We start from the raw sequence: 22,095 nt of genomic DNA, 5'->3' as shown, positions 1-22,095 counted from the left end.
TAACAACAGTGAATGGTCGTCCATGGAGATAGCAGTGCCACTTGTCAACAGCGTCAATTATAGCGAGGCATTCGAGCTCTGTAATGGCATAATTTTAATGCGTAAGTAGCTTGCGCGAGTGATAGGCAACAGGGTGTTCGTTACCATCATGATATCGTTGCTTCATATTTGCACCTATGCCTATGTTAGATGCGGCGCAATAAAGAATGCATGGTTTCTCGCAAGAAAAAAAAACGCTAAATTGGTTCTTTGGCCAGACAGTATTTCATTTTCTGAAAAGCTTGTTCACATGCATGAGGAATCCCGTTTTCTCTCCATGGTGTGTCCTTCTTCAACAGCTTTGTAAGTGGGAAAACCATATCACTGAAGTGCGGTATAAACTGGTGGTAAACGTTGGAGGTGCCTAAAACACACTGAAGCTCTTTCGGAGATTGCGGTCTTGGGAATCGCAATACAGCTTCTCTATTGCCTCGTTTAGGCGATACTGTACCATGCGACACTCTGTGACCCATATATTCAATAGAGTCTTGGGCAAAATGACACTTCTTCAGTTTAGGTTTTATATTCTCCATTTTCAGGGCATGAAGTAGAGCTTGGAGGTGCTGTAGGTGCTCAGTAAATGTGTCAGAGAAGACTACGAGGTCATCGAAATAATTTACGACATTATTCAAGTTACGTTTTTTGATAACTGATTTCACAGCTCTTTCGAACGTAGCAACAGCATTTCTCAAACCGAAAGGCATAAAAAGTCACTCATAATGACCATTCGGCGTCAAGAAAGCTGTTTTTGAGATGTCCTCTGGGTTCATTTTGACATGCCAGTAGCCTGATGTGATACCCAATGTCGAAAAATATTTCGATTTTCCCACGTAATCTAGAACATCGTCTATACGCGGAATAGGTTGGTAGTCAGGCACAGTGACAGGGTTAAGCTTTCGATAATCATGGCATAAACGCGTACGTCCTTCGCCATTTCCTCTGCAAAAATGACGGAAGCCACGTATGGTGAAAAAGATGGACGCACTACACCTTGCTTGAGAAGTAAGTCCACTTGCCTGACAATTTCCTGTCGGAGAGCATCGATACGGTGGCCTGTGGATAGGGACGTTGTTGCTGAGGACAATGCAATGTCGTTCATCCACGATACATTCAAAGTCCATCTGAGACTTTGAGAAAATGTCCTCGTAACTGTGAAGCACTTCTCTCAAAGCAGCTTGTTGCGATGGTGGAAGGTGCATGGCATCAACAGCTTGGAGTTGGTTGTATTAGCGCGGAAGACATATTTTTGAGTTTGAAAGGAATTGTGCAGAACTTTTTTGTCTTGAAGCAACATCACCGTGTTGAAGTCCAGTGACAGGTTGAAAAAGAAGGCGTTGTCCAGGCCAAGCAAAAATTCAGTCTTCTTGCCTGGTAGAACATGTTCTTGAACTGCCCGCTTTATCTTCCCCATTTCCAACTGCATGTGTACGTGGCCCAAAGTTTCTGTCGTTGAGATGATTTGTTGGACACTAATGCATGGAGCCTTGAGCAACTGCAGCTTGGGGTTTTTGAACACAACTTCATTGATACAGGTAATAGTCGCTCCTGTATCCAGAGTTGCGTTCACCTTGTGTCTTTTCACAAGTGCACCAAAATGTATTAATGAAGCTTTGGGTCGCCCTCTTCGTTTCTCTCATCTTCAGTTAGAGCAGACACCATTTCATGACGAGGGCACTCATTATGCCAGTAAAAATGGTTCGGCAAACCAGCAGATGCACAATGTCGGCACTCACTGAGAGTGGTGCGCATCGATCCTGCAGAGAGCCATCATCGCGTAAAATGAGGCTCTCGATGCATGAGCTGCCGCTTTGACGAGTGTTGGGAAGCATCTCTGTGGACCGAGTCTTCCGCTTGAGGCGAAGCAGGAAGCCACTTGGCCAGGGTGGTGAGCGTCAATCCAGCGAGGCACCTTTCGATCTCTTCAGGTTCACAATCAGCCAATCCTGATACTATGGGAACGTCCTTCAAGTCTGCCAGGCGACCAAGGCGTGTCTTCTCTACGTAGTAGTGCCTGATGCGCTGTTGTCTTTTGAACCTGCAGTGTATGAATTGGTGGAAAGAGTCACTGACAGGTGCAGAAAATTGTGCTATATGCTTCTTTTGATGCCTTCTCACGTATGTTTTGCGTCGAAAATCTCGCTGAGGTACCAGCGGAATGCCTCACCATCCAGGTACTCGCTGATTCAGTCGATGCGATCTCGTTCGGACCAGCTAACGTTGCTCGCCTTCGCTTAAAAAAATGCCACCACTTGTCCAAAGGGACGTCGTCTTCAGCTCCGGTGTGTTTCGGCTAGCTGATCATCTTCTTTAGTGGGCTCATGCTATTGCTGTGGTATGTCCTGTCGACTTACTGTTTACGGATCGGATATAGTGTCAGTCAGAACACCAGTTTTCTCTTCCTCACTATCTTTTCCCCCATCCACCCGTGAACCGTCACACACACACACACACACACACACACACACACACACACACACACACACACACACACACACACACACACACACACACACACACACACACACACACACACACACACACACACACACACACACACACACACACACACACACACACACACACACACACACACACACACACACACACACACACACACACACACACACACACACACACACACACACACACACACACACACACACACACACACACACACACACACACACACACACACACACACACACACACACACACACACACACACACACACACACACACACACACACACACACACACACACACACACACACACACACACACACACACACACACACACACACACACACACACACACACACACACACACACACACACACACACACACACACACACACACACACACACACACATGCACGCACGCACGCACGCACGCACATGTATACATATATATATATACGCGTCCATATATATATATATATATATATATAATAAGATATAACAGACAGTAATGCCAAGGAATGTACAGGGGAAGTTATTAACATTAATGGAATGTAAATAAGAAGAAAGAAAAGTGGATGAAAAAATTACCAACTGTAAGCAGGTAATTCCTTCTTACAGTTGGTAATTTTTTCATCCACTTTTCTTTCTTCTTATTTACATTCCATTAATGTTAATAACTTCCCCTGTACATTCCTTGGCATTACTGTCTGTTATATCTCATTATTATTGTGCTAAAAACACGGAAAAACGAGCCCTTAGGTATACACTTCTTTCCCTTATATATATATATATATATATATTGTCGCAGTGCAACGCGAGCAAAAGATGACAGCAGCTTATGGCAGCAAAAAGAGCGTATTCAGGATCAGCTGTACAGCAAGATGCCTGCTTCGTTGTCGTCCCAAAAAACCACATGACCCACGAGCTGGAATCTACATAACATTCATATCATCGTTCTTTTTCATATAAACACGTGTCACTTGCCCCTCCTTATAAGAGCATCGCCCCGATGCTGATTCAGACCCACAGCATTTTTTTAACATGCAGTCAGTCACACACATACGGCTTCATACGCACTACATGAACAAGTTCAGGCTGGTGCTGGCGACGCCTCGGGCATTGGGGACTGTCGGAGACAACCTCGTAGGTGACGTCACTTAGCTGGCGCGATACTCGGTATGGCCCGAAATATCGCCTTAGCACCTTCTCGGACAGTCCACGTTTTCGTACGGTGGTTCAAACCCACACTCTGTCACCGATTTCGTACGTTACAGTTCTATGGCGAGCATTGTAGCGGCCTGCATCGTAGTCTTGTCGCTGGTGGATTCATAAGCGGGCGAGCTGCCTAGCTTCTTCCGCGCGTTCAGTGAACACGTCAGCGCCTGTGTCGGTAGCGCCCCATTCATGTGGCAACATCGTATCCAGCATAGTTCGTACCTCCCGTCCGTGAACCAAGCTGAATGGAGTCATGCGAGTCGTCTCTTGTTTAGCCGTATTGTATGCGAACATGATATAGGGTAAAATTTCGTCCCAATTCTTGTGTTGGACATCCACGTACATCGACATGTCTTCAATCGTCTTGTTGAGGCGCTCCGTTAGTCCATTTGTTTGCGGGTGGTACGCAGTGGTCTTACGATGAGGCGTTCCACTAAGCATCAGGACGTGGTCTAAAAGAGCTGTCGTAAATGCTGTTCCGCGGTCTGTGATCACGATAGTCGGGGCACCGTGGCGTAGCACAATATTTTCTGTGAAAAATCTCGCCCCTTCCACTGCGGTGCTCTTTTGGATAGTTTTTGTTTTGGCATACCTGGTTAGGTGGACTGTAGTGACTATAACCTAGCGATTTTCCTGCAGTAGAAGTAGGAAGGGGTCCCAAAATATCCATTCCTATCTGTTCAAACGGTGTACGTGGAACCTGAACTGGTTGCACCTGACCGGCGGGTCTCTTTGGAGGTGACTTGCGTCGCTGGCAATCGATGCAAGTGTGAATGTGGTGCTTGACGGCTGTTTTAAGTCGTGGCCAGTAGTAGCCCTGCTGTACTCTTGCCAATGTGCGAGTGTAGCCTAAATGGCCAGACGTCGGCTCATTGTGACATACTTGGAGCACTTCAGTTCGAAGGGGTGCAGGAATAACGAGCAAATAGGGAGCTCCGATGGACGAAAAGTTTTTTTGTGGAGGACGCCATTGCGTAAGCAAAACGACGATAATGTCCTTGCAAAGACTCTAGGTGCCCTCGAAGAACGTTCATCCACGTATTTAATCAAATCAAGCAATTCAGGGTCACTTCGTTGTTGTTGGGCAATCGTGGACGCGTCGAGAACACCAAGGAAGGCCATATCGTTGTCGTCAGAAAGAGAAGCTGACTGTACTGGTTATCGAGATAGGCAGTCAGCGTTCGTATGGCGCTTCCCGGACTTGTGTATGACCATCATATCAAACTCTTGTAACTTCAGACTCCACCGTGCTAATCGGCCGGTTGAATCTCTTAAATTAGTCAACCAACAGAGGTGATGATGGTCTCTTAGTACTTTGAAAGGGCGGCCATACAAATACGAGCGAAGTTTCTTAACTCCCAGACCACAGCGAGGCATTCTTTCTCAGTTGTTGAATAATTGGCCTCAGCGCGTGTTAGCGTCCTGCTTGCGTAGGCGATTACTCGTTCCGTGTCTTCTTGCCACTGCACAAGCACAACTCCGAGGCCTACATTGCTTGCGTTAGTGTGAGGCATTGTTGGTGCTTGTTCGTCGAAGTGAGCAAGCACTGGAGGCGTTTGAAGACGTTGGCGGAGGTGATTAAACGCTGCTTGCTGTTCGTGGTTCCACTCAAAGGTGGCGTCGTCTCTAGTGAGGCGAGTTAACGGCGACGCAATCCGTGCGAAGTCGGCGATGAACCGGCGATAGTAGGCGCATAGGCCCAGAAAGTCCCTGACAGCTTTCTTATCGGACGGTACTGGGAACTGTGCCACGGCGCAAGTTTTTCGGGATCAGGCTGAACGCCGGCACAGCTGATGACACGACCAAGAAACCGCAGTTTTTCAAAACAAAAGTGGCATTTCTCTGGTTTCAATGTGATGCCTGCGGAGCGTATGGCTTGTAAAACAACTTCTAGCCTCTTGAGATGCTCGTCTTGGGGAAAACACTATGACGTCGTCTAGATAAACTAAACAGGTCTTCCATTTTAACCCTGAAAGTACAGTGTCCATGAGCCTTTGAAAAGCAGCGGGCGCTGAGCACAGACCGAAGGGTAGAACTTTAAATTCATATAAACCATCCGGCGTCACAAAAGTGGTTTTTCCCGATCTCTTGGGTTTACCTCGATCTGCCAATATCCACTTCTGAGGTCCATTGAAGAAAAGTAGCGAGCACTTCGAAGCCTTTCGAGGGAGTCATTAATACGTGGAAGCGCATGCACATCTTTCTTAGTCACTTGATTCAGCTTCCTGTAATCCACGCAAAAACGTAGGGTACCGTTCTTTTTCCTAACTAATACTACAGGAGATGACCATGGGCTCTGTGATGGCTGAATCACATCATCTTCAAGCATTTTAGCGACTTGTTGCTGTATCACTTCCCGTTCCTTTGGAGCCACACGATAAGGGTTCTGGTGTATAGGCCTTGCTGCGTCGTGGGTAATTATTCGATGCTTTGTTAGCGGAGTTCGACCGACCCGTGACGTCAATGAAAAGCAGTCCTGGAATTTAGTTAGCAGCTCAAGAAGTCTCGTTCGTTCGTTCTTTGACAACGTAGTACCAACGTCAAGATTAGGTATTGATTCTTCTTGAGGTGTTTCGTCTAGGCCTGATAAACTGCCTTGCATTTCTGCAGTAGTGTCAAAGTAAACGACGGCTGTACCCTTCGGGAGATGTCGGCGCTCAGTACTGAAGTTAGTGAGCAGCAAGTTTGTGCGTCCAGCAGGGACAGTGACAAGACCTCGAGCAACTGAAATACCGTGGCAAAATATCAGTGAGCTTATTTGTTCAGCAATACCGTCGCCGTCAAACGGCTCATCCCCTGCCACCAAAAAAAGCGTACACAATCGTGGCGGGATGACCACATCGTCATCCGTCAGACGCAAAGGTCCTGAACAAGACGTATGTCTCGGCTCTGAACAATCAACTAAAGTAGGGCTGTTGTTGCGAAATGTAATGACACTGTCAGTGATGTTGATGACGGCGCCATGTTCTCTCAAGAAATTCATTCCGATAATCAGGTCTTTACAGCATGAAGCGAGAACGACGAACGTCGCCACGAAAGTAGAGCCACCGATTTCGAGCCCTGCTGTGCACATTCCGACAGGCATCAGTAATTGGCTGCCTGCCGTCCTTAAGTGAGGTCCCATCCACGCTCTCTTTACTTTCTTGAGGCGTACGGCAAGGTCATCACTGATAATAGAGAAGTCAGCCCCGGTGTCGACTAAAGCTTTGACTTGCTGTCCATCCACAAGAACGGTAAGGCCGGGGGTCACAGTTTCGGTCGGTATTACGTCTTGTCGCCTTTACAGCGTCCTGAGGTGGGAGTAATGGGGGCTTTTTTTCTTCGTCTTGACAGCCTGCAACCTTACCCCCTGAGGTCGCCGCCTTCAGTTTCCCCGGTGTGGGCTGGGTGACCTCGCTCCTCGGGTGTCGGCAAAAGTGTGGCGCTGCAACGAAGGTGACTGGGCAGGAGAAGGAGAGCGTGGTCGATGTCGGAAGACCGGCTCGTAATCAGTTATAGTCTCGTCATCATTGTTACGGCGGCCGTCGAATGGGTGTCTAGGTACCGGAGATCCTTGAGAACCGACATCGCCATGGCGGGATACGTACTCGTTGGCATGTCAAATGTCAAATCGTGGCCTGAGAGGGCGAGACGGATCGGCGCGGTGCCAGCCATAGCGGGCCATGTGGCCTACACCTCCGCAGTTGAAACAGAGTGGATGCCTGTCGGCAGTGCGCCAGGTGTCTGTTCGGCGAAGCTGTGGTTGCCGTGATGACTCCTCACGCGACGAAAGCCATGGCACGCCAGAAGACGACTGGTCGTATGGGGGCTGGATGGGTGGGCGCACGAAGTCTCCCCCTGTGGTGGTGACCAAGGAACAGTTGCAGGTGGCGGGTAGTATGAAGGCGGAGCGGGTGGGAGCTTCGAAGGGTGGCGGCGTACGTCATGGGACGTTGTTCGGGGGCAGGATCAGCTGTCGAGAATGCTTGGCGAATTTCGTCAGGGACGACTTGAGCGACAGATGCCATGGATGTATTCACTACCGGAGTCCGCAGCCTTTGCAGTTCTTCACAAACAATCTCTCTAATCATGTCACGTAAGGAGCTGTGACGGTCAAACGTCACAGCGGCGGCCTGAATTTGGGGGCTGCTGCACAAGTGGTCATATTGTCGGCAGCGTTGGTGAAGGGCACGCTTGATAGCCGACGCTTCTTTGATGAAGTTCTCTACAGTGCTTGGCGGGTTTCGCAGAAGTCCGGCAAACAGCTGCTCTTTCACGCCACGCATGAGGTAGCGCAACTTCCTAGCTTCAGTCATCTGCAGGTCAGCCCTCCGAAATAAACGTGTCATGTCTTCGGCGAACATGGCGACCGTTTCATTGGGTTTTTGGACCCTTAGCTCTAGTAGTTGGTGGGCGCGGTCACGTCTGTCGACATTGGCAAAAGTTTCAACCATCTTCTGGTGAAAGTCGGTCCATGTGGACAGGTTGCCTTCTCTGTTCTCGTACCAAGTACGAGCGCTGTCATCAAGATAGAAGTAGGCCCGGCCGAGCTTTTCCTGAGCAGACCACTGCTTGATCTTCATAACATGGTCATAGTGGTCTACCAGTCTTCTACATCTTCATGTGCGCCACCACCAAATCGTTTAGGCTCCAGCGATTGAAATAACGTTACCTGGGATGGAGCGGGAGGACTGGTGCCGAGAAGTACAGGCTGGGGGCTGGTGTTAGCCATTTCTAGATGTCTGGTATAGGTTTTCTGCGAGGGGTTGCAGTCTGGAGGAATACCTCGTAGCCGACAACTAAATCGATGGACAGGGGTTGCAGTAGGCACGTCCGGGCAGGATGAACGGCTCCCACTAGGAGTGTGAAGCATCGGGCAGCGTCGCGGCCCAGCTCCTTCATTAGTGTCGCAGTGCAACGCGAACAAAAGATGACAGCAGCTTATGGCAGCGAAAAGAGCGTATTCAGGATCAGCTGTACAGCAAGATGCCTGCTTCGTTGTCGTCTTGAAAAACCACCTGACCCACTAGCTGGAATCTACAAAACATTCCTATCATCGTTCTTTTTCATATACACACGTGTCAATATATATATATATATATATATATATATATATATATATATATATATATATATATATATATATATATATGTATATGGCCTTTACATAATACGACTTTTTATCGATACGTTATGACAGTAAAGCTCCTGTACATTTAGCACAAGAACCGCACGTCCAAGTGGAAATACTTTACCGCAGATAGTAATATAGTGACGTTACTCGCTGAAATAAAATTAAGTTTTGAAATGTTTATTTTTGGACGAGTGTTTATGCTACAGAGCTCTAGTGAGTGGCAATTTTTGGTATCCGTAGTTAAGATGCGCGACATCACTTTGCATCGGCGTCCACGCTCACAATACGTATTCGCAACTCTCCTCCTTCTCTCTCTGCAACATGCTATCCACTCGTTCTCTTTCCTCTCCTACCCTCCGGCTCTCGCCTCGCAATGCCGCCGCAAGGAACGTCCGCTAAGCCTCTCTCTTCTAGGCATTCCTTCCCGCGGCATTTCTACTGACATTGCGCATGCGCGTTCCCTACTCCTTTTTTCTTTCCTACATTTCCCTTCTCTCGTCTCGCCATCACGATGCAGACAGCGTCTGCTTGCAAGTTTCTTTAATGAAAAAAAATCACAGTATATCCACGGAGTGCATGATGATGAATGGGGCGAAGCATTCATCAGTCCGTCCGCGCTTCCGTCCGTCTATTCGTTCTTGCTTCCATCCGTCTGTGCGTCCGTGTGTGCGACCATCCGTCCGTCCGTGCGTTCGTTCTCGTGTCCGTCTGAGCGTCTGTCCATCCGTCTTTCAATCCGTGCATCCATCCGTTGGTACGCCCGTTCATCCAAGCGTCCGTCTGCCCGTCCATCCGTGAATCTGTCCATCCATCCATCTACAGGTGCCGTCCACGCGTCCGTCCGTCCGTCCGTCCATCCATCCATCCATCCATCCATCCATCCATCCATCCATCCATCCATCCATCCATCCATCCATCCATCCATCCATCCATCCATCCATCCATCTATCCATCCATCCATCCATCGTTCACTAGAGGTGGAACGGCCGGTCTAGAGGACCGCCTCTCCCGCACTCTCTGCAGGCCGGCGCTTTGTGTCTAGTTTCCACCTTTCACCGGCTCTAGCTCTTGTCACTCTGAGCCAACCCTCGCTCAACCTTCCTAAATCAAAGGAGGTTACGCCCATCAAGTTTAACATGGTCACCTTTACTGGTCAAATAGTGCTCAAAGTGCGTCCTTCTGTTACTAATTTTTTTAAAGGAGTGAAGCTTCTTAAAGGGACACCAAAGTCAACAATTAAGTCGACATTGATTGTTGAAATAGTTGTCCAGTAGCCTCGTACCGTCACTTTTGTGCCAAGGAAGGACCTACTTTGAAATAAAATTACGTTTTAGTGGTATGCATTGGGTAAGCGCACTTCAAATTACAAGCCTCATGAAGTGGACCGACCGGATCGACTGAAGTCACTGTTGCCGTGCACAACGTTGCCCTGCTTCACTGCGCTAGTAGAAGCAGAGCGACAGCGGTGGGAGTCACAGCAGCAATCGCCTTGATCAATTTTCCTCCATTTGCTCCGAGATTGCAAACGTTTTTTTCTTAACTGTGCCCCGCTAGATGGCACCACATGTTCCGTGTGACCACGCAAAAACTGAATTTTCGAATGCCTCGCGCCATTCCCCATAGTAACTTCCAGCAGCTGCTTTTTTTTAATGAAACAAACAGAAAAGAACAAGCACCATTTAATTGTGTCTCTTGATGCACGGAAGGTTCTTTATTTAGTGGAGTAAGATCATTTTCTTGTGATTATTTTCTGTCCGTCTAATGTGTATGGCTGTCCGTCTAATGTCATCGGGATCATTTTGAAAATGTCCTACTGCGGCGCTTCTGTTCTTGTGCATTTACCTTAACGTTTCGGTAAGTAGGGCACTGTTGTTGATAACATTATTGTTTTAGATGTCATACATTGAGCTTTCTCTTTGATGTAAATTTTTATTTGTCTGTAGTGTCCCTTGAAGGCATGGGCGAAGCGTCCCGTCGTAAACATATCTAGCCACCTCTCGCTAGTTCTTGAACCAGCCGTAGAAGGCTAATAATATAATATAATATATTATAATATATAATATATATAATATAATATATATAATATAATATAATATAATATAATATAATATAATAATATAATATAATAATATAATATAATATAATATTTATTATATTATATATAGTATAATAATATAATGGAATGCATATACACACGAAATTGCAAAGGGTACGATACTAGAGGCCGTTACTTGTAGTATGGTAAATAATAAAAATCACAGCCTATCCATGGAGTGAATGATGATGATCAAGGTGAAGCGTCCGTCATTCCGTCCGTGCTTCCGGTCATCCGTTTTTTCCTGCTTCTGTCCATCCGTGCGTCCATCTGCCCGTCCTCTCTAGCGTCCATCAGGGCGTCCATCCCTGCGTTCGTTCATGCTTCCGTCCGTCCCTCCGTTCTTACATGAGTCCATCCGTTCATCCATGCATCCTTCTTGTCGTGTATCCATCTATGCGTTCATTCGTCCATGCGTCCGTTCGTGTCTCCTCATGTGCGTGCATCTGTGCGTTCCTGTGTTTCTCCATGCGTCCGTTCGTCCGTGCGTCCGTCCCTGCGTTCTTTAATGCGTCCGTCTGTCGATTCGTGCGTCCATCCATTCATGCATTGGTCCATGCGTTCGTCCGTCCCTCTGTCCATCATCTCGAGCATCTATCCGTCCGTCCGTACATCAGACAGACAGACAGACAGACAGACAGACAGACAGACAGACAGACAGACAGACAGACAGACAGACAGACAGACGATGGACAAATGATGGACAGACGCGGTCAGCGGATGATTTAAGGTTTGCCGATAAAAAGTGCGATGTGCGGAAAGCAGTGGAGGCTCGCGCTCGAAGACGGAATATCCCGGCTGCGGTAGATGCACTTTCGATGGAGGCAAAACGCTGTAGGCCCACATGCTCAGATTCGGGTGCACGTTAAAGAACCACAGGTGATCGAAATTTCCGGAGCCCTCCACTACGGCGTCTCCCATAATCATATGGTGGTTTTGAGACAATAAAGCTCACGAATCAATCAATTAAAGACGAAGCCCCGATGTGCGAGCACGTGATAGATTAGAAATGACGTCACACGAAGAAGTTGGCGATGCCTCTTCGTCGGCGTTGCCGTACGCTACGGTGTGGTGTAGTAAATTAAAAGCCATTTTCGCGCACGCACGCGTTCAGATGATCGGCGGATAGAAAAGGCTGCAGAGTGGCGTACGCGCAAGGCAGAAGCACAAGTGGCTCGCGCTCGATGATGACACCGCGATGTGCGAGCGCGCGAGGCAGAAGCGTGCCGTGAAGGTGCGCGGCGGCGCCGATAAAATCCCGGCGTACGAGAACGAGAGGCCGAGTGGCGCACCAGTGACGTGTGGACCCAGCTTCGCTCCACTTTCCATAATTCACCCCGTAGATATTCTGCGAGTTATTTTTTTAGTAAGCATCAAATGCAGAGCAAACTTCATTAATGATTAAGCCACCAATACTCGTCTCTATAGAGTATTTCATAGGAAAAAAATATGTTTTGTATGCAGCATGAACGTGTGCGGGTTTCCTCCTCAATTCAAAAGAATGCGCGCGTGCCGCTCCTCTAGCCCGGCCGTGGAGGTGGCTACCTGCCACTACGACGACGACTACTACTACATACATCGCGGACGCATGGCCCACGGCTTAAGGGTCTTCGCCCCTAAAAGCCAATTGTTCGCGCTGCACAACCCTTCACTTAATTGTCACGTCATATATTCAGGCACTGGATCTTGCTATTTAAAGTAGTGCCTGTGGGATATTTCTAGTTAATGTTGTTGAACAATAAGAATTCCCAGCGTGCGCGTTAACTAAATGCGGACTATGGGTCTCTGTGTTCAATAGGAATCTTTTGTCTCTCACTGCCGATTAGAAGCAATTTGCAATCTTCCAATAGAAAACACTGCTACATCACTCAGTGCTTTGCGCCTTCTAAAGTTTCTCTTCTGCACAACATCGCGGTGAGTGCCCACGTCTCCACCAATGTGAGATTTAGCGCCCGTTGCTCCGCATCTACACGTGGTTCCGTTTGGCGGGAGACGGCGTAATTTTATATGGGAAGCATTTTTTTGTGTACTGGAAGCACATTTGGTGCCTACTTGCGCATCTATTGATCTAGCTACCTAGCTATCTCACCCGTTAAGTGAGCGTGCTCTCCTGGTTAATATCAACTTGGTGCGATAAAGGATTAGTATGAGAGAGTAAGATAGTTTCACGATTACGATGCTCTGATGATGACAAATAATATAGAAATCTCGCTCCGTACGTCATCAGACCCTTGCCGTCAGACAGTGCGCCATATCACTGACACACAGTACTTACTCAGAAAAGACGTGAACGCAGGGCAATTTTAATTCACGAGCGTTAAGAATAATCTGACATATGCAGCGTTGACCCGACGAATGCAAAGAATTAATCTCTGAGTCCAAGCGGGAACTGAACCTTAGCATTTGCATGGCAGTCAGGTATTCTACCACTGAGGCATCCTAAATGTTAAAACTGCTTTTGACACTAGTGTTCTCGATACATCAATTGTGGTAATATTACCAGGCTGTCCAATTTCATAAACATTATATATGTACTCCCACAATACAGCCACGACGCCGCGTTAATGTGAATCGTTGTTATGAGCCATGCGAAGACGTTGACTTATGTAGGAGCCTGCAGGGCTACCATCCTCGTGAATAGCAGCGCTGCTTATTGCTTCTGGTGTTGCTAGTAGTCAGGTTCCTTTTGGCATCATAACAGAAGGGCAAACTACTGGTTACATACACAAGTGCTTCTCTTTAACACATGTCTGTGCGTACAATTGTACATATAGTTAGCGTCATTTCATGACGTATCAGTATATTAAAATCAGAACATGGCCACCATCCCACCACATGCTTCGTATGACGTTCTCATGGTACGCGGGGTATGCCTAATATTTTTTTAGAAATTGCAAACGATGCGTGTGAGTCGAGATACTCATGAGAACAGACTTTGGGGCTAGTCGGTTTGTTAAGCAAACTAAGTCACCGTACTGATTGGAAAGGGACGGCGGCAACGTATTAGTGCGTTCAACGGCTGCGCCTGCCGACCTCCGTTCAATGAATGTGTAGTTCTGTATAGAAACTGTGATATGGATACAAGAATGATTGTCTGACCAGTTTGATTGATAAAGTAAATGCGAACCTATTTGATATGTGGGGTTCAACTCCCCAAAACCACCACATAATTATGAGAGACGCCGTCGTGGAGCTCTCCGGAAAATTTTTACCAGTTGGGGTTCCTTAAAGGGCCCCTGAAACACTTTTTTGAGTGACCATGGTATCAATTTACTGGGAAAGCATATTGTCTCACAAATTGAACGCTGCGAAAGTTTTAAGAATCCATCCAGTGCGAGTGGAGTTAAAGATTTGTCACACGCTGCAATCGCATTCTCTCTTCTCTCGTCCTGAGGAAAGCATTGGAAGCTGAGCAGGGAGGGGTGGTACGGGCAAACAAAAAAGTCACTCGCACTTCGTGACCTTGAGCATTTTTTTTTTCGTTTTTTTTCTTTGAATTGCGTGTGAAAGTGTGGAAAAGTGGCGGCTTCCCGCGACCTCTGTTACAACCGAGGACGTCATGTTGAAATCAGCTAATGGCTATAAATTGGCTTACTGGGCTTAATTTCCGTGTTTTGTCGATAGAAGAGAAAGCTATTTTTAGCTTACTTTGATCATTTATGGCAAGTTTCAGGCCGCATGCTGCGCTATAACATTTCGCTCGCGTGTTTTCGGGAGCTTCTACTACCGGTCGGCAGCGTTTTCTGACCATGTTGAGAAAGTGTTGTTGCAGGGCTCCTGTAACGTGCGCCAAAATTTGAGTACACGAGCCAACAGAATTTCCGCCGCCACCGAAAATGCAGCCGCCGCAGCCGGGATTTGATCCCGCGACCTGCGGGTCAGCAGCCGAGTACCTTAGTCGCTAGACCACAGTGAGCCAATATGCAAACTGGGTAAACGCACCCTCGATTGCTTTGAGCACAAAGAAAATCGCGTATCTGTATGAGGCAGGCTTGCACTTTTTGATACTGTTTTGTATCACGAAAGTCTTTTATTTGAAGGCCCACCCCAATTTCACCGACTACCCCCGTCAGGAATATGACGTTCTAAAATACATATTAGGATGTTTCAAAGTGAAAAAAAAACTACAGGATAAAAATTGGCCCCCTATGTGCATGTTACACCACAAACCTTGTCGAAAGACGATAGTCTTGCGTCGGGAGAGGCTGAAAAAAACGTTTATTTGATGTTCTGCGCAAGAAAATTGGTGAATGGTATTCTGGAGGCGCTATGTTAGAGTGCCTCGAGCGTGCAACACAGGCGAACGAGCGCGTCAAGTCACGTCACACGTGAGACACGAGCGTTATTTGGCAGTTATCCTGGAAAACGTGGCACGTGCCGTGCGCGCCCATCTCTGAGGTGATAAGGTGAAGAACACAAGGCGACTGGTAGGTGCCACCACCGTGTCGTCTTAGCAAAGAGTTGGAAACACTTGCTGTTTCGTGCAAGCGTTGCATGGCCATGGGGCAGCGTTATAAATGCTACGATTCTTAAAGTTACTTATGTATGGCTTTTCTAGTAAAAATACACATACGTATATTGACATGTTTTTGTCATTGTAGTAAGTATAATGACATCCAACTGAAACAAAAATTTTATGGCGCCTGAGATATGCGCAATAATTGCTTTTCAATTGACAATCACACAAGTATGAACTCTGAACCTTGAGCAATATTGGTGGGTGCTGCGGATGGGGTCGGGCGTTTGGAGTATCATTTGGTCACTTTGGTGCCGTTTAGGTTACAGTCAAGAGTGAACAAACAGAGAGACCAAATTTTTTGTGTCGAATGTACCAACGAAAGACTGTCTTCTTTAAAACTTCTCTCACGGAGTGTACAGCCAATGATATCTCGATCCGCCGCGCGCTACGCAAACCACAAAGCCAGAAAACACACGTCGTTTTGTTTTCTGATAACGGCGAACTGTATGTACCCACCACGTACCGTTGGCAGTCTTCAGAGCTCACCAATGTCAGCACGTTTTCGTAATCAGTCGCGAGGTGGCGCGAGGAGCACGCGTTAGGTGCGTGCACCCTCGAGATCGTCGCCCCGCGCGCCGAGATGCGCGTGTGCCTCCACATGGTGCGATTGCTGATGCGGGCGCTTACCTCAGAATTTTGGCGCATTTTACCTCTCGTGATTCCTCCACAAGTTTTACTTGAAGTTACAATGGTTAGAGAGCATGAAATTCGGTTGGCTCTCAGCCATGTTTACGCCAGGACCACGTTGTTAGTATACAGGAAGTAGGAATTGTTACAGCTGTTTGCGCTCGTCCTGCATATACTGATTCATTCGTTTTGTGCTTCTTTCTTTCTTTGAACAAAGCTTGCCTTGTGTGCGTAGAATGCGTGCGTGTTTTGCGCTTGAGGTGCGCGCTGCAAGTTTTAAGCTGCTTGGTGTTCCTCGCGTGACAATGCAATACCTGGCTGTAGCAATCATGCCTTCACTCTTGTTACGAAACAATGCGCAATAAGTGCTCGACTATCTGTGTGAAGACACGTTTCAGTATCGTGTTGCACCGATTTCTGGGATGAGGTATCGAGCACGTTTTTTGTGTTTTTTTGTCATTGTAGTAAGTATAATGACATCCAACTGAAACAAGAATTAAGTTCTGAGTAGCGCACTTTGTAGTCTCTGTTTTATGAGCGCTAAGGCTTCGTTGAAGAAAATATTCATCATCAGACTTGACGGGTGAAATCAAAACTGACCGTCGCCAGCACGTGCTGCGAAAGCGAAACATAGGCAAGGCAAGCGACAAGAAAGTGACAAAATTTGAATATTCTGTGCCAAAGTGGAATCTGGTGAGAAAATTCGGAAAGCGTTTCAAAATAAGCGGACGAACAGCCTAATGTTTGCGTGCTAAGGGGGGTGCATATCTCTTTTTCTCTTATGACATTGTGACGGGGCGAGGTCTAGGCTTATAGCATAGCATTCAGCGAGAATCGGCAGCCAAACAAGATGGCTGAGTTGCCTCTCGCGTAAGCGCCAAACGCATAGGCGTCTTCTTCATCTTCGCTAAGTGCCGCGCTTGCTCCTGTCGATGATGCACCGTAACATCACTCCCCTGCGGCGGAAGCGCCGTCACGGCGCTTAGTACGGCGGCGACGAACGAGCAGGGTGATACGGTTTGAGTCTGGAAACGTGTACAACGTCCGTCTGGAGTAAGGGGGTTTAAGAGGCATCGTTTAGAGGTGTGATCTCGTAGCTCACGTCACTGAGTTGTCGTAACACTTTGTAGGGGCCATGGTAGTGTGATAGTAGCTTCTCTGATAAGCCGACTTGGCGGTTTGGTGTCCAGAGAAGTACCACAGACCCCGGCGAGAAATGCATGCTTTGATGGCGACTGTCATAGCGGTCTTTTTGGTGCGCTAGCGACAAGTGCAGCTGATCACGGGCAAGCTGACGGGCTGCATGGGCTCGAGAAACGACATCGCTGGCGTACTCAGTAGACAAGGGGGCAGCCGAAGGAAGGAGCGTGTCAAATGGTAATGCTGGATGTCCGCAAAATAGCAAATAAAACGGCGAAACACTAGCTGTATCGTGCTGTGAAGAATTGTACGCGAACGTGACAAAGGGTAGTGCTTTGTCCCAGTCACGGTGATCTGGCGAAACGTACATAAACAGCATCTGCGTCAGCGTTCGGTTCAGACGCTCGGTCAATCCATTGGTCTGTGGATGATAAGCGGTGGTAAGCTTGTGCTCAGTGAAGCAGGCGCAGAGAATGCATCCGCAACACGTGAAAGGAAGTACCTTCCTCAATCAGTTAGCAGCTGCCGCGGAGCGCCGGGATGAAGAATGACTTCATACAAGAGAACGTCAGCGACGTCAGTGGAACAGCTTGTCGGCAGTGCTTTAGCGATGGCAAAGCGTGTGGCGTAGTCTGTGGCGACTGCAACCCATTTATTTCCGGAGGTGGACGTAGGAAACGGGCCCAACAGGTCAAGCCAACACGGAAGAATGGTTCCGTAGGTATGTCAATGGGCTGTAGGAGGCCAGACGGTAGCACAGGGGGGCGCTTGCGGCGTTGGCAGCGGTCGCAAGCAGTGACGTAGCGAACCACAGAACGATACAACCCGGGCCAGAAAAAGCGATGTCGCACGCAATCGTAGGTACGAGAGACGCCTAGGTGACCGGCTGTAGGTACGTCATGTAGTTGTTTGAGAACGCTGGTATGCAGGTTATAGGGAAGCACGAGTTGGAAACACTTGCTGTTTCGTGCAAGCGTTGCATGGCCATGGGGCAGCGTTATAAATGCTACGATTCTTAAAATTACTTATGTATGGCTTTCCGGGCCATCAGCGTTCAAGCTGCGACGGTACAGAATGTTGTCGTGCAGTTCGAACAGGCGAACAAAAGGGTCCGTTAGAGCCTTCTGTAGTTGTTTGGCGGAGAAGGCTGTGCAGCAGATGCGAAGCGGGTGCTGTCCTGTCGGTATTGAGGTTCAGATGAAGGCTGAGGTGGCGAGAACCAGCGGTAATTGCAGTAACGGACGACATGACCGATACGGTAGCAATGAAAACAAATTGGTCGATTGTCGATGGTTCTACACGCAGCAGGGTCGCGAGCTCGGGCCGTAAACTGCTGCTCGTGATAGGATGACGGTGGACGCCATGGAGCTCGCTGCGGGCTGGGCAAAGCACACACCGAGAGAATACCTATGCTGGCGAGTTCTTGGCGGACGATGTCATGAACCATGTTAGCAGTGAGTGGGGTCGTGTCACTTGCTGCAGTGTCAGCCGGAGCAGAGGCAATGGCTTCAAGTTCACGCCGTACAATTCGGGTCACCTGATCCGATGAATCTAGAGGTGGCGTCATTGTTCTTGCACGGTCTTCGCCAGATGACGTTGCAGCCGCATTCGGAAGGCGGGTAAACACGCTGTTAATCCGCAGGCTCTTCGCTTGCTCAAAGCGCCGAATTTCTTTTATAATGGCGTCCACAGTTGAATAACTTTTGCCGACGAGGAGGTTGAATGCATCATCCGCAATCCCCTTAAGATTATGCCCGACCTTGTCAGTGTCCGGTATCCCGGCATTGGCGTAGCAACTTAATGATAACACATCTTCTATATAGGAGACGTAAGACTCAGTCGAGGTCTGCGCCCGAGACGCGAGCATTTTGTTCGCAGCCATTTTTCTTCCAATCGGCTTTCCAACAGGTCCAACATGTTCTCTCTGCACACTGCCCAACTCCCAAGTGCTGTTTCATGGTTCTCATACCACGATTAGGCGGTTTCCCTAAGATAGAACAATATAAAGAAGGCACAAGAAACTGTTTTGGCTGCCTGCAAAAAGTACCACGGTTGCGCTCCAATGTTCATGTTTTTTTTTCAGGCCAGGAAGAGGTTGCTATACCTTTTTTCATGTGTAAAATCGGCAGAATGAAATAGGCACAAAACAGTTCATGAAAAACGTGGTGATACGTTGGCACTAAAGAGATGAGTTAAGCTTCTAAGGCAAACCATACGGCCGTGGCACAACGTTATTCAGATTCCGGCCCTGCCATGTGATGGGCTTTTTCGGTCAGATGTAAATACATAATTGCACTTTGTGCTCGCCTTGCGCACGTAGTTTCAATTTTCCCAGTCAATTGCGAGAACAAATATCTCGAACTTCGTGCAACTTTTGTGATTTGTAAAAAAATAGATATGTCGTAAATTTTCACACATTAAAACTTTTTATTAACCTAGCGTGATAGGCTCTGAAGCGTGGAGTCACCAACAAACACGCTTTATGAGTAGCTGAAAACACTACAACTTCTTCATCTTTGCGCTGCTGCATTATTTTCATCAGTGGCAGACATGAATGACGCAATTATCCATATATGCAGTCCTCCGATATCTGGAGTGTCTTGCCCACATTCTACATGCTACCTCTATCGACACGCTGAACTCACTGGAAAGATATGTGCCCCTGTAACATGCATGCCTCTGATGTAGCCATGGGTTGAGAAACGAGGAGTTGCGAACTTTTGCTTCCACATCTCTTCTGCCACGTTGAGGGATGGTGCGAAATGAGGTCCAAGTTCGAGTGCAAACGTTGCGTCGGACTAAAACCTACCCTTCAGGTCTCCCAGGTACAAACATAAGGTGCCTGCACAGGCCTAAATTACAAACACAGCTACTTTCCTGAAACAATGATGTTCGAAACAAAGTGCAAACAATCCAGTATGTACACAACATGCAATATGCGAAATAATACAACATAGCCACTCGCCCGACCCACTCTACGGGGCCACTTTGCTAAAAATCGATTCCCAGAAAACATGGCGTCGCGTGCAACACATTTCACCAGGTTCCTTTAGCAAGTTCGTTGCTTCCGTAAGACACAATTAGCTACTGGTGTGCTTTGTCGCTCTGACAGTTTGAAAATTCGCAGCTACACGTGAGGCCTACGATACGGCTGGAGGAGTTCCAGTACAACGCGATAAACCTTGGCGTGGGGTCTCCAGCTCACCGGAAGTATTTTGAAACGCTGTACGCTCACTACGGAGGCGGCGTCTCGCACGGCGTGACGTTCGAAGAGATGCTCGACTACGAAGCAGAGATCATGGGTCCCCTGCTGTCCGCCTACTTCCTGCCTCCCGAGACATTCGTGTACCAAAGGGACCCATCGAACACTTCGGGACTGTGGGAACGGTGGACTACAACCATCGCGTCGCATTACGACCTCACAGAAAATGAGTTGGTATGGAGACGCTTCACTACAAGCTTTATATCACGCTATAAAAAAATGAGTGTGTCACGGCGAAGCAGCTGAAGTACGATAGGAAGGATTTGAAATGTTGTACGGAGTAACACTAGCCACTAACTATAGGATGTAGTGCTTCATAATTAGGCACCGCACGCTGACAAGAGAATTTGGGTTGCTCACACTGCCTCATCTCAAAAGGGAGTTTTAGTGCTGTGTACGCATTCTCTTGGGACGTTGTGGGCTTGGGAACACGCGGCGTTGCGTGCCCAAGCCATACCCAACCGAAATTGCTTTTAGTTGGCGCCACGGTGGCACGCACGCAAACGCAAGCCGAACGAAGTTCACACGCGCTCGCAGCGCCATAGCGTCTTTTCGCGTAAGTATTATTTAAGTCTTTTTATGATTTAAAATGTTCAATTAAACATACATAGTGATCAGGACACTTTTTTGTTGTGTACAGTAATCTGGTATACACAAAAAAATGAAAAAAATACAAGGTTACTGTAATGACAATCTCGACATCTTGTGACACTTCGTGCAACCACAGTCATAAATATGTTAGCTTACGCGAAAATGAATAAAAAGGTTACTCATTTGTAATATTGTCACTGCGCAGTTTTTGCACCAGATGTAGAAAGCACAATGTTTCTGCAATAACAAAGTTGTGGTTGTCTGTTTCACTATCGCCGCGCTAGATGGCGCCACCTATTCAGCTGGTCGTGAGCCGGCATAAGTCTTTTAGTTGCTATGTTCCAGGCCATTCTAGTTTTGGAAATCTGGCTGAAACCGTGTAATCGCTATAAGTGCTCGCAATTTGGCTTATTTCAACTCGACGGCTAGAGTATCCGCAGTGCGGATACCGTGAGTTCTTGCGAAGGTGGACCTTACAAGGCGGCCGATCCATGGTGTCCGAGATTTCGCACCTTTGTGCCATGCTATTTATATAGTGGCTAGCCACTATAATATTGGTGCTTAAAACCAAAATGTCAAAGTGGTGGCTCTGGCCAGCCTCGGTTTTGCTTGCTGTGAAGGTAACATGATACGCCAGCATGTGCGCCGGGGCAGCTTATCTCCGCTAGGAGGCCAGTGGTGGCAGCGTTGTTTATGGCCGCGCGTACGCATGGCCCCATTGCCCAAGCGATCTTGCGACGCATATGTTTGGAGTTTCGCGCATGCGCAATACATCCGCCCCAACGTCCTGGGTACGCAAGCCGCTTGGGTACCCGGCACTCAAACTCCCTAATGTCTTTGACGTTCGCCGTTAGGGGCACGCAGAAAATAGATGCGTGCGCGCGCCCCCCTTGTATCCCGGCCACAATCGGCTGACAGATGCAGGGCGCGAGACGTGCGCGTCATGTTCCATTTTCTACGACGCCGTCTCAATGTTCCTTTTTTTTATCCGCTAGGCTATGTATTCTGGCGCTTCAGTCAGACTGGAAAACTTG

At 47.8% G+C, this 22,095-nt stretch overlaps 1 protein-coding gene across 26 annotated transcripts in view; it reads left to right on the top strand.

The window, feature by feature from the left end:
• Positions 1–21,216, top strand: part of LOC142817944 (uncharacterized) — a 134,881-nt gene extending 113,665 nt beyond the window's left edge. For 23 of the 26 annotated variants that reach the window (XM_075895987.1, XM_075895986.1, XM_075895985.1 and 20 more), the window contains one exon: positions 20,336–21,214. In XM_075895987.1, the coding sequence (XP_075752102.1) occupies positions 20,336–20,716 (381 nt within the window). In that variant the 3' untranslated portion in view covers positions 20,717–21,214. Of the gene's footprint in view, positions 1–20,335 lie in introns of all 26 variants that reach the window. The other 3 variants (XM_075895975.1, XM_075895961.1, XM_075895963.1) reach the window with 3 other exon arrangements.
• Positions 21,217–22,095: the final 879 nt, after the last annotated feature.

The sequence above is a fragment of the Rhipicephalus microplus genome, chromosome 5 (assembly GCF_043290135.1).
Source record: "Rhipicephalus microplus isolate Deutch F79 chromosome 5, USDA_Rmic, whole genome shotgun sequence".
In the NCBI taxonomy this organism is placed as follows: domain Eukaryota; kingdom Metazoa; phylum Arthropoda; class Arachnida; order Ixodida; family Ixodidae; genus Rhipicephalus; species Rhipicephalus microplus.
The sequence above is the reverse complement of the archived record's forward strand: the minus strand, read 5'-3'. Positions and strand labels throughout refer to the sequence as shown.